The 13,847-nt window shown below is 34.3% G+C and overlaps 1 protein-coding gene and 1 non-coding gene across 8 annotated transcripts in view; both read left to right on the forward strand.

Annotated features, from left to right (window-relative positions):
- Positions 1–13,847, forward strand: part of LARP1B (La ribonucleoprotein 1B) — a 115,106-nt gene that overhangs the window by 33,641 nt on the left and 67,618 nt on the right. For 6 of the 7 annotated variants that reach the window (XM_077766271.1, XM_077766361.1, XM_077766448.1 and 3 more), the window contains 3 exons: positions 1,097–1,271; positions 6,277–6,449; positions 12,647–13,012. In XM_077766271.1, the coding sequence (XP_077622397.1) occupies positions 1,097–1,271; positions 6,277–6,449; positions 12,647–13,012 (714 nt within the window). Of the gene's footprint in view, positions 1–1,096; positions 1,272–1,853; positions 2,845–6,276; positions 6,450–12,646; positions 13,013–13,847 lie in introns of those variants that run through there. The other variant, XM_077766579.1, reaches the window with a different exon arrangement.
- Positions 3,769–3,875, forward strand: LOC144234552 (U6 spliceosomal RNA). The gene has a single exon (XR_013336018.1). It is a non-coding gene; the product is annotated as a U6 spliceosomal RNA (small nuclear RNA).

The following is a 13,847-nucleotide window of genomic DNA, read 5'->3' on the forward strand; positions in this document are numbered from 1 at the left end:
TTTTTAAATGCTTGTTTATTTTTGAGAGAGACAGTGTGTGAAGGGGTGGGTTGGCTGGGGGGGGGGATGGTGACACAGAATCCAAAGGAGGCTCCAAGCTCTGAGCTGTCAGTACAGAACCTTACGTGGGGCTTGAACCCACAAACTGCAAGATCATGACCTGAGCCGAAGTCAGGCACCTAACTGACTTAGCCACCCAGGTGCCCTTCATAATACTAATTTTAAGGTACTGTCCAGTTATGGAAAATATAACTTGAAAAGGAAGTAGTATACTAATAATAAAGGCATGCAGATGTAAAAAGTTACACATATAATATGTTCTCCCATTAAAATATAGCAAGTTTTAACTTTTATATGTTTAGTTTTTATATATTTGTATTTTTTCTGATTTAATTTTTAAAAGGTTGAGTACCTTTGAATTTCAGATAAAATTCAGATTAGTAAATCTTTTTTATTTTGAGGAAATTTTGTTCTATTTTTGTTTGACTGTTAAATTACAACATGTTTATTTTGCCAGAGCACTTTAGTGGCTAAGACTTTTAGTGATGGACAGCTAATAAATTACATGAGTCCTCTTATTGCCTCATACTTCGTCTATGATCTTTATGAAGTTTATTTCTTTGACCCTCAGTTTCCTCATCTATGTACCTTATGGGGTATTGTGAGGATTGTGTATGTGTGTTTCTTATTTAATTAATGGTGGTAGTCATTAAAATAATGCCTAAATTTTATTTGGTGATATTAATGTAAGATAAAAGGAAATATGAGAGAAAAAAATTGACAGTAAAGCTTAATTACCATAAAAGTACTTTGCGTCTAGTTGACTTAATAATCCTTAAATGCCTACTCTGTTGTGAAAACCAGATTATCTGCTGTATGTTTTATCAGGATATCTGTTACTTACCTATCATGGGGGCACAAGATTTAGAAATTTGTTCTAAGTAGTTAATTCATGGATATTTTTAGAAACATTTACTCTGTCATAATGTCTGCTAATTTCATATTAAAAATTTTTTTAGGTTATTAGAACTATAGGATATGCAACTAAAATGTTTTGAATGAAAGTTCTCTAATAGCTAAAAATACCTTTTTATAGGCATTGAAAGATAGCACAGAAGTGGAAATTGTGGATGAGAAAATGAGAAAAAAGATAGAACCGGAAAAATGGCCAATTCCGGGCCCTCCTCCACGTAGTGTGCCACAAACAGACTTCTCTCAACTGATTGATTGCCCAGAGTTTGTACCAGGCCAAACTTTTTGTTCACATACAGGTAACAGCTTTTCTTCTAGAGCAAGCAGTGTAATGGTGGGCTATTTGGTTCAATTTACTTATCCTATCAAAAGGTTTATTTAATTCAATAGGAAAGTTAAGGATGGCTAAATGACTTTTGATGCTGTAAATTCTATTCATATTACCCCCTCACAGAACCATAAATTAAATAGGGATTTAAGAATTATGGGTAAAACTCTGCTCTATTCTTGTGTACCTTGTCATATGTGGAATTTCTTTCCATCTTCTTAGTTTTACTAAATGATTATTGATACATTGTGCCAGTTTTCCTCTTCTAAGATTGGAGTAGTCTAGTAGGATGGAAATAGTTTAAAAGTCTTATACTTAAGAGTGGGCTTGACTTTAATGTTACCTGTGTGCTTCATCCTGTGCTTCAATACAGGATGATCTATATTTGAAAGCCGACTTGGGGTACTGTTATGAAGTTATTAAGATTATAGATTAAAGAATTGATGGTTATTAGAATTTCCAGAAGCTGCTTTAATATTAAGAATTTTTTTCCTGGATCATTTTTAAGACATTCCCTCTTGGGAAAAAATATGTGTGCTTAAACTTTTTTCAGTCAGGGTGATGATCTACTGATGCTCTTGGATGTCATTTGATCGGAATATGCAGAGGAATAGGTGACTCACTGAAATATTATAAACATTGGAACAAATCGTGCTGCAGAAATGAAAGCGACCAGACTTCTATTCAAGAATGTCTACTCCCAACTCCTTGTGGAGGAGGTTGGGCCACCACTACAATGGAGATAAACACCTTTGTGATGATGATGATGATGAGAGACAGACCAGAGGACTGCTGTTGTTTTTATAGGAGCCACCATTTGTGTGTAATTAGCCTGGGCTGCATGTGCTACTTTTACTTACGGTGGGAAAGTTAATTATCATTCTGGAAATATTGCAAGATTCTGTCTTTTCCTCCCAGACTTTTGTACCTGTGTCCAGATCAATAAAACAGAAATAGAGAGGCTTGAGTGACATTTTCTAGATTGTTAGGTCTTTCGCTATTTGATTTGTCCTTCAGTATAGTGTACAGTATACAACTCACATGCTGTCATAATATTTCACATGGACTGTAAAATGTATTAATGTGGACACTGAGGGATAAAATTGAGAAATGAACAAGAGTATTTTTTCTAAACTCTTCAAAATGTATTTTTTATACACCAGTATATGAGACCTGCCATCAGTAAAGTACTCATGGACAGTCTCACAGATATTTTTATTTAGTGTTTCTTTGGTTGTCAGCCCTCTGTGCCTCTAAACCTAGCAAGCAACTTGGGCAGATGTTTTAAAAGTTGAAGAAAAGTCACAATTTTTAGGTTTTCTTAAAAAAGACATGTCTGATTGTATAAGTTAGATTAATTTATTGTGTAAACCTGGGGTCCAAGATGACATTTTTAATCTGCTTATGAACAGGCATTAGATGAGTTAGATAGAAATAGAGTATACTTTTTCCACAGGTAGCTAAGATAGGTTAGTCAAGTTGGTGATGCCTGTTCATTTAACCATTTATGCATTATTAATAAAATTACAAGAATAAAATCATAATGTCTTGTACATTTTTGTGTTTTTTAAATGTACACTCATTTACATTTCACATCTTGCCTAAAATAAATCACTATGTATGTCAAAAGTTTTAGGTTCTTTAAATTATACATCATAACTGGATGGATAATGAAGGCATATAGGAAGATAGAATGTTCTTAGAGTTATGCTAATTCACATGACATCTTAGGAATAAGTATGTAAATTCAACCTTTTCCCATGGATCCCCAGTTTCTGACCTTAATAATCACCCTCTGATGGGAAAGCCTTAGTTTCCTAAATTCAATAGAGAGTAGTATGTCACCAAAAATTTGAAATGGATATAGGAATAGGAAATGTAGATAATATTTATCTGTGCTTATAAGTAAAGAAACTTTTATCCGTATCCTTTTTATCTCTAATGAGACGACTTTAAACTTCAAAAACCTAACAGTTGATGTATACTTTCTGACGGATTTATACGGTAAAATATTTAAACAGTTTTGGTCTTTTTCATCAAAGAAATTAAAATTTCTATTTTTCCCTCTATGGAGGTTGAATTGTGTAACATGAGTTCACCTTTGCACTGAACAGAGGACCTCAATGCACCAGAAAATGTTGATTATGGGAATGGTAAGATGTTAATTTTAAAAATTTAGGTTTTGCAGTTCTTTGGGTATAGTATTCCACTATCATCTCTTAAGTGAAAGGATTTCATTCATCAAAATTGAGAGTGTCGGGTACCTGGCCATCTTGGGGTTTTTTGATGTTGTTTTTGTTTTTTTGAGAAATGTGTAGGAAGATCCCTACTGATTTTTTAATAAGCTGTGAGATTTCCTTTGAAAAGTTGCAGAAGTATTCCTGAATGTGCCATGTATAAGGTGTATAATCCTTTTAAAGCAATCTATATAATTACCCAGATTCAGGGTGCATAAAGAAGTCAAACTAGTGCTCTCTTTGGTAGCACAAAAACTAAAATTGGAACGACACAGAGAAGATTGGCATAGCCCCTGCATGAGAATGACATGCAAATTCGTGAAGTGGTCCATGTTTAAAAAAATAAAAAAAGTTGAACTAGATAGATATTATGGAATACATATGGTAATCTCTGGAGAGTCAGGTTGACAATTTTCAATTAAGGCAGCAAAGATAAATCTTTTTCTATGTTCTCACAAGTTAGAACCTATAAATGTCCAAGTATGTGTCAGTTTTTTTAATCTGTAAGTTTAATGTCAAGTCATCCAAGTAATATTCACTCATTTGTTCTTGGAAGATGAGGGCTTTACTGTTAATCCTTAAAATTTATACACATAAGGTTTGAGATCTTTTCTTTATAAAAGAAAACAAATCACATAGAGCATATGTGTAGGTAATTATAAGATGAACATCCTTTAGAAAATCTAAATTTTATTGTCTTACCCAAATTCTTTGTTATTTTAATGTTATTTTATTTATAAGCACATGTGTTGTGGATATAGTGAAACACTTCACTTCGTGCTAGAAACATTCAAGCTTAGACAGCAGTTAGAAATTATATAATAAACTTAAGTAGGTGTTGAAGATTAAATTTCTGTGTTAAAAATAGTAGGTACTGATTTCCCTACCATGTGCCAGGTGCTGTTCTAATCATTTATACATGAACTGTGCATAGTAATTTAGTTAATCTCACAGTTGCTAGGGTGGTAGTTCTTAGTCTGTTTTTAAGGATTTATTCACTGCATGAACATAGATGACTTATAGTATTAGAAATAGGATTCTCTGCTGTTAAATGTTTTCCCATTCTTATAACTTTAATATTAATACTTGCAGCCCAAATCTAGCATTTCACTTGTACTACCTTTGTGGATCAATTAATGATACATGTACCATTAATTAAGAAAGTTGTAAAGTAGCAATATCCAATAGAAATAGAATGTTTGCCACACATGTAATCCTAATAATTTAATAGCCTGAAAAGCTACAAAACAAATGAAATTAATTTTAACAACATTTTAAATATTTTACCTAAATATTTACTTAAATATCATTAATATAAAAATCATGGATCCATTCTACCTTTGTAAAATTTTTTGTACCAAGACTTTGAAATCTGGTGTGTACCTTACACTTATCCTGAGCACATTTTAGAACTGGCCACATTTCAGGTGCTCAGTAGCTTCATATGGCTTGGCTGGTGGCTATGTACTAGACAATGCAGTTTTAGAGCCTTTTCCATTATGAAGGAATATTCATTTTAAAAAAATATAATAATCTGGAATTTGAATCCTGGATCTAACTATGCTTTCTTGGAGAGGATAATAACTCTAACATGTAGATAAAGTAAAATCTTGGAATATTCTTCTCAAACCCAAACTCCTGGAATGGGCCTTTGCATTTTCATTTAGTAAAAAAAAAAAAAAGAAAGGTTGGTGTTCATTTATTTTAGCTTTTTCCGTGTAATATTCAGCTTTGCAATATTTTCCAAGTAATTGGCTTTGAGGACTAAAACCATGTTTAGAATTTTAGACTATAGTATTTAAAATGTTATATAACACAAGTATAGATTGCATTATAACTTAAAACAAGTGTTTTTTGACTTTAAAAAAAAAGATTTGTAAAGGACTCAATTAGGAATTTATAGAGTGTGTAATTATTCTGATTAAAAGATAGTGTGAAGAAAGGCATTTTTAATTCCAACAGAGTTTTTTTTTTTTTAATGTTTTAGGGGCACCTAGGTGATCAGTCAGTTTAGCATCCAACTCTTGATTTTGGTTCAAGTCATGATCTCACAGTTTGTAGATCAAGCCCTGCATTTGGCTCTGCACTGATAGTGTGAAGCCTGCTTGGCATTCTCTCTACTCGCCCCCACTTCCTCTGTTTGCACACACGCACTCTCTCTCCAAATAAATAAACATTAAAGAAAAGTTTTACATTTTATGGCCACTGCAGTGCACTTTAATGATGTGACATGCTACTGTTTACAGTATTCAGTATGATCTAAGTGGGCACACTGCATTTGGTTAAACCTCATTAAGCAAAGGAAATGTGAAAAGTAGGAATAATGGCTTACTATAGATTATAGCAGAACTGAAGGACTGATTTTGCCTTCAATAATATATACATTTAGTCTGTGGCTTAGTAGCATTTGAAGTTCCATAATGTCAATATATATAATTCATAAATTTTAAGATTGCACAGGAAATTGACCCCTAAGTAGCTGTATTGTCACAATTAGTTACTCGATATTCAGAAGTTTGAATGATGATCTCTGTAAGAGTTGGTGACATTCTTTTTATCTATTACTCATTGACTTCACTCAAATACATCCAACAAGCTTTTCAGGTTTGAAAGTCCTTGGGAAGATTATAATTGAGATTTGATTTATCATATTTTTGTGAAAATTAAACCCAAGAAAAAGAAAGTGTTTTATAAGTAAGAAAACCATTATTTTAACTAAGTACTAACTTAAAATTTTAGAGTCTGCCCCAAATTCTCCAAGAATTGGAAATCCACTGAACCCAAAGAAAAATATTGAAACAAGTAATCTCCAAGCAATATCTAGAGGTCTGTCTACCAGTTTGCCTGACTTGGACTCACAACCTTGGATAGAAGTAAAAAAGAGACATCGTCCATCTCCAATGAAGTTGAAGGTAAATTGTTATAAGCCATGTGAAGTGTAATACATTCTGGATTGAATATAAGGCTACTGTATTTTGTTTGTCAAGTAAATATATAAAATTTGGAAAAGTTTTAAAAATTGGAACCATTGACCATAAGTGAATACTGCTACTCAGTAGTTAAAAATAAGTTTTATTGTGTCCGTTTTAAAAATTCATCTTTTATTTCCAAATATGATTTAAGATATTTTGATTGGCCTTTTTACTTGTGACCAATTTAATTTTGAATAACTCAGTTTTTTAAAACCTGGCAAAATTTTCCTAAATTATGAATTTGTATTATAACCTTGTTACATTACTTGTAACTTTGTTAATTATAAAGGGTACAGATTCTGTACATATGTGTTTTGGTGATTCCATATACAGTAAGAAAGGAAAAGAGAATTGATCTTTTGGGGGCACGTGAGGGAGTGAGATGTGTGGTTATGAAACAGGAGAGATCCTTTGATGGTACAACTGCTATATTTTTGACTCATGGTTAGATACAAAATTTCAAATGTGATAAAAATTGCTCTGATCTAAACCATAAACAAAATGAGTACAAATAAAACTAGGGAAACGTGGGTAAGATTAATGGGTTACTTCAACGTCTGTCTTGTATGTGATATTGTAGTATAATACATCTTTTGCAAGATGTTAATATTGGAGGAAACTGGGTAAAAAATACATAAGATTTTTTTTTCCTTTTGTTTTTAAATGTTTGTTTTTGAGGGAGAGAGAGAGCACGGGAGGGGCAGAGAGAAGGAAAAAGAGAATCCCCAGCAGCCTCCACACACACTGCAAGCCCAGACCCCAATGCAGGGTTCAAACTCATGAACCATGAGATCATGACCTGAGCTGTCACCAAGAGCCAGATGCTTAACCAACTGAGCCACCCAGGGGGTCCTAGATCTCTATTTCTTACAACCATATGTAAATGTACAATTCTCTCAAAGTTTACTAAAAATAAATGTGGAAACAGTGGTACTCAAATGAGTCAAATATTGAAAGTAAGCTCTATAAGAAAAAGGTCACTAAAAATAATAGGACCTAGAATTGAGAAGGATGAAGAAGACTATCACGTTGAAGATTATTATGGACAAGGTACTTTATCCCTAAAATCACAGCATGAAGAAAGGAAGTATGAAGGATTTAAGAGTGGTTCTCCCCTAGGATAATGAGGAGTAATGAGATTTTGCTTCATCAGGGGATATTTGGCAGTATCTGGAGACATTTGGTGGTTGCACTGGGAGAGTGGTATTGCGTCTTTATGAGTGGAGGCCAGAGATGCTGCTAAATGTCCCCCGCTAGCCCCGCCCCAAACAAAACAAAGATTTACCAAGCCTAACATGTCAATAGTGCTTGATTCAAAAAACCCTAGTCAAAGATAACTTTTTAATTAGCAGTATTGATTAAACATAGACTTATATGTTACAAAAGCTCCCCCCTCTCCCTCCCCCCACTCAGGGACCTTCTTAACAACCTAAAGCATCTTTCTCAAAAGATTTTCTAAAGATCCTGATTAATTTCGATATTTATCAAGGCAAATAACATCCCTTTATTAGCTAGGGAGGATAAAGATAGTGTCTTGGACTCATTGACAAAGATTTGTATAGTATTTTATTTATTTCAAATGTACATTTTTTCCTCCACATTAAAAAATCTCTACATTTCAGGGTCCTGGGTGACTCATTTGGTTAAGTGTCCGACTCTTGGTTTCAGCTCAGGTCATGACCACATGGTTTTATGGGTTTGAGCCCGCGTTGGACTCTATGCTGACAGCGCAGAACCTGCTTGGGATCCTCTCTGTGTCTTTGTCCTTCCCCCACTCACGTTGTCTCTGTCTCTCTCAAATAAACTTTAAAAAAAGAAAAACCTCCACATTTCAGGATTTCTTTTAAAATAATGGTTCTTAAAAAATAAATAAATAAAATAATGGTTCCACACCTCTTGGTAGGAAAATAAATTGATACAGCCTCTGTGGAAAACAGTATGGAGTTTACTCAAAATTTAAAAATAGACGTTATCATATGATTCAGTAATTCCACTATTGAGTATTTGCCCAATTAAATGAAGACACTAATTCAAAAAGGTATATATGTACTTTTACGTTTATTGCAGCATTATTTACAATAGCTAAGATACAGAAGCAACCTAAGTGTCCGTCGATAGATGAATGGATAAGGAAGATGTGGTGCACATATACAGTGGAATCTTACCCATAAAACAGGATGAGATTGTGCCATTTGAGACAACATCGATGGGGCTAGAGGGTATTATGCTATGCATGAGGAATATAGCCAGCGATATTGTAATAGTGTTGCATGGTGACAGATGGTTGCTACACTTGAGGTGAACATAGCATAACATAAAACTTGTTGTGGTACACCTGAAACTAATGCAACATCGTGTGTCAACTCTACCCAAATTAAAAAAAAAGAAAAAGGAAAAATTCCTCCTTTCTTTATAGGAGCTGGCAAAGGAAAGTTATGAACTACTGTAAACACTAGTAGAGAGATGCCCAGCAACTTAAAATTCCAAAACTGATTTCTTTTCCTTAAGGGGCTTAAATTCAGGAAATGTGCTAATTAATAAAGCAAAATTGTGCTAATTTTGAAAAAAAAATGGTAAAATTGATAGCATCTTTGATTTGATAAAAAGAAAAATTGTGTTTTGGAAAGTATTGGATTCTGATGTATAGGGCCAGCAAATTGGTAATGGAATCCTGTTTTAATAGTGGAAAGAAAATTGTATAAAATCTAGGACCTTCAGTTTTATGGCCAGAGAATATTGGTGACATTAGTAAGGTCTGAAATGTATTCTAATACTATAGAGTGAGGATCTGCCTTGGAGGAAAGATGACTGACTATAGGTTCTGGGGATCTAGATATTTCAGTGATACCTGATAAGGTAGGTTAACTTACCAACAATGTTGTCAACATACTTTTTAAAAAATGACCTTCTTAAAATATATATTCTAGAGTGGGTATAGCTTGCTCAGAGATATTTTTCTTTAGAAATCTGAAAGCATTTGTCTGCTGTTGTCTTGGTTATTTTGAAATTTAGTCCCTTTAGATTTTTTGTATCAAGTAATTTTATTGTTGAGGTTTTAAGATTATTTCTTCATCTCCACTCTTGAAATTTCAGATAATGTATCTTGGAATTGATGTGTTTTTATTCATTGTGCTGAGTATTCATGTCCTTTATTTTGGAGAAACTCTTTTTTTTTTTTTTTTTTTCAACTTTTAGTATTCCGTTTTATCTAATGTTGGACCCCCTGGATTAATCATCTGGCTACTGTTTTTCTGGAGGGGATTTAAAAAAGATTCTGTATTCTGATATTGCCATCAACTTTTTTTCAAGTCTTTGTCTTTTAGGGTGATGATTACCTCTTAATATCTGGTGATTTTTAATTGATGATTCATATTAATTATTGGTAAATTGGTATGGACTTCTGTTGTGGCCTTGAAGATCTCATCCAGAAGGCCTTTCTCCACCTGAATGTGAGGTGTGATTGTGCACACTCTTGGTTAACTGTAAAGGTCCTATTAACTTAGACTTCTAGACCTTGGCAGAGAACAGTCATGCTGTTTCTGGGTCTCCAGAATTGATAAAATCAGTACTTTTCTCTGGGAAGTAGGATTCCTTAGTGTACTTTATTCACTGGTAAAAATTACCTTATCTTTTTCCCGTTAGCTCTCATTTAGAAGTTTAGAATAGTACTGGAATGTGTGCAATGTCTATACAGTTACAGCACTAAAACATAAGCCTTCCCTTAGCAAATCTTTCACTTTTTTAAATGTTTATTTGTATTTGAGAGGGGGAGAGAGAGAGAGAGAGAGAAGCAGAGCGAGACAGAATCTGAAGCAGGCTCCAGGCTCTGAGTGTCAACACAGAGCCCAAAGTGAGGCTCAAACTCAGGAGCTGTGAGATCATGACCTTAAGCCAAAGTCAGATGCTTAACTGACTGAGCCGCCCAGGTGCCCTGGTAAATCTTTCACTTTGTTTAGAGAGCAATTCTTGAGCTTTTAGTTGGTAGCAGGTTTTACAGCTTCATATTCTTAGATAAGAGTATGGGACCAACTGTTCTGGCTGTGTCCTGATTTTTTTTCCAGATACCCATTTTGATGGTTGTCACATAGTCCATTCTTGCTCATTGTACTTACTGTCTCAAAACTTTCTAGGACCCCAGTGAAACCAGCAGTGTCTTTTTTTCTGTTTTAAGGTTTATATTTAATTAAAAGATTTTTTTTAATGTTTATTTTTGAGAGAGGGAGACAGATTGTGAGCAGGGGAGGGGCAGAGAGAGAGGGAGACATAGAATATGAAGTAGGCTCCAGGCTCTGAGCTGTCAGCGCAGAGCCCAGCATGAGGCTTGAACCCATGAACAGTGAGATCATGACCTGAGCTGAAGTCAAATGCTTAACTGAATGAGCCATTTGGGTGCCCCTATTTATTTATTTTTGAGAAGGAGAGCAGAGGAGGGGCAGAGAGAGAAGGGGAAAGAGAATCTCAAGTGGTCTCTACACTGAGTGTGGGGCTCAGTCCCTTGATCCTGAGATCATAACCTGAGCCTAAGCCAAGAATGGGATGCTCAATCAACTGAACTGCCTAATCCCCCATTTTTTAAATTTTAGGGATAGCATGTGAATGGGAAAGAGGGGCAGAGGGAGAGAGAGAATCTTAAGCGGGTTTCATGCTCAGCACAGAGCCTGACATGGGGCTTGATCCCATGATCCTGGGATCATGACCTGAGCTGGAATCAAGAATTGGATGCTCAACTAACTGACTGAGCTACCCAGGTGCCTCGCTGTCTTTTTTGTTATAGGTTCTAGGTTGCTGTTTCCTCTGGGTTTGTTTATAATCAATATAATGCCATTTGCTTTCTGCTTTCCAGAAAATCAGAACAATTTCTGATCTTCTGATAGTTTGTTTTCATATTGACATGGATTTATTTTCATTACTGTATATCCTTACTGCAAGTAAGTATGGTCATTCAAGTCATCTTCAATCCCAAATCTCTTGTTTCTTCCTCACAAAGAAAAAAAATTAAGTTTGAAACAGAAATTTAAATATAACTGATATTAAGTAAAAAGAGACTCCAGGGTTTACCATTCTTAACAGTTTGGTATTTATTCTCAGACCTTTTTCACATACTTGCAAATGTTAATAACAGGATGTAAGTTTCTGTTTTTAAATATATTCTCAGCGTGGTAAAATTTAGTTTGTTTTAGTAAAAACATTATGGACAGTCTTCCATTTACTAGAACATTAGCTCTGTCAGGGCAGTGTTATTACTTACTATTATTGTGTACCCTTTCCTTGAATAGTGCCTGGCTCACAGTGAGGACCCAGATAATTATTGACTGATGAATATATACTATATTAATAGGAGTTCTCAAAGAGAGTTCTTGTTTTATTCTAGGCATAGGAGAGTTAGCATTTGCTGAAGGATGAGGATTGGTCATAGGATGGCATAGGAAGCTAATATTGAGAAACCTATTTTCTTGCGTTGAGAGTTTTGGAAATCTAGACCAGTTTAGATTTTAGAAGATCTAGGATCTGAAAGTTTGGACTTTATATGTCATCTAGTAGGCAGCAATTTTATTTTTTTCAGGAAGGTCAAAGTTCAGCAATTGAGTACATGTTAGGGTAAATTTAATGTGAAAACCAGGCCACATTGAGTGGAGGTGAAGATCAGGCAAAGGGATTATATAGGAAACCTAGCTAATGGCATTAATGTAATTGTGAAGGTTCAGATTAGGAAGTCTGACTATTGAATTTGGAAGTCAGAAAACCTTGATTGTTCTACTCCCGCCTAATTCTGAAACTGTGGACAAATTAACTTCATATCTCTAGGCATTTTTCCCCCCTCATCTGTAAAATGAATTGCTGTGCTGTAGTGGATGAGCTAAGCACCATTCTAACTCTAAAAGGAATCTGTAATATAACCCTCCGTTTACTCAATTTTGTGTTTTTCTTTAGCGTTAGACTTAGTGTTTAGCAAAGACTTTGTATTTATTAGGCTAGAATACTACTGATTTGATTTTCTTTTATAATTTGCCTGCTGAGTAGTCATTGAGCATGTTAGGCTTTGTATTACTTGTATGTAACATTATTATGTGATTTTTTAAGTGATTTTTTTTATCACTTAAAAAAATTGTATATAAAATACCACTTTCTTCTTTCAGGAATCAGCATCTCTACCTGAAGAGGCATCAAATCAGCGATATCCTTCAGATGAACAAGAGCAAGAAGAACTTGACTTTTTATTTGATGAAGAGATGGAACAAATAGAAGGACGAAAAAACACATTTACTGATTGGTCTGATAATGATTCAGATTATGAAATTGATGACCAGGATTTAAACAAGATTTTGATTGTAACTCAGACACCACCTTACATGAGAAAACATCCTGGAGGAGATCGAACAGGCAACCACATGTCTCGGGCAAAAATTACATCTGAACTTGCTAAAGTCATTAATGATGGCTTATATTACTATGAACAGGATCTATGGATGGAAGAAGATGAAAACACACACAGAGCCATAAAGGTAATTGTTTCTGGCCAACAACATTTTTCTGCTGATACTAGTTTTTAAAATATATGTTGTTCCCTGTTTTTCCTAAACTTAAGGCTTTATTAAAATTTGGATATAAATAAATAATATTTAATTTGAAAAATTCTCAGAATATATCTGATAGTCACAACCTGATATATTATTTTATCAAAATGACAGTGGAATGAATAATTTAAAAAAAAATTAGCATTCACTGACTAAAACCCTTTTTTCAGGTGAAAATATTTAGAAGGCCCTTTCTAATTTATGGACAGCCTTAGTTTATATGCTCATCTGGCCTATAATACTCCAGCTCTATGAGCAAGTTTTAGAGAAGGGTTAATTTTGCTGACCCCTTCCATCCTTCACTTCTTAAGCTATGGTGCATGCTCTATGCTAGTGGAATTGGTTGTGGACAGGGATAGAGAATTAAAATGGCTGATTGTCTTTCCTTGTCCAGTCCCTACTATAGTGCTAGGGGTGTTCTTTGAAACCTTGTTCCAGTTTTTTATCTTGAATTTCACCTCACATCCTGGTATCTCTCCTATTTATTAAGGTAAAATACAAGAGCATCAGAGAACTCTACTAGCTGTCTGCATTCCTTTGATATGAATTTTAATGATATAGATAGGGAATAAAAGGGATCTTTTTTTGCTATTAAAAAAGTTAAATATTTGTTTTTGGGATAGATAATGAAGGAAAAGTTGTATAACTATTCTGTGCCAAATAGAAGAGATCTTGGTCAGAAATAGTTAACGGTTGTAGGAAGAAAAGCCCACCAACTAGTGATTGAATAGAAGGGACTGGCTGTCCATTGGAGATTCTTATC

The sequence above is a fragment of the Crocuta crocuta genome, unplaced genomic scaffold, assembly GCF_008692635.1.
Source record: "Crocuta crocuta isolate KB4526 unplaced genomic scaffold, BGI_CrCroc_1.0 scaffold120, whole genome shotgun sequence".
Classification (NCBI taxonomy): domain Eukaryota; kingdom Metazoa; phylum Chordata; class Mammalia; order Carnivora; family Hyaenidae; genus Crocuta; species Crocuta crocuta.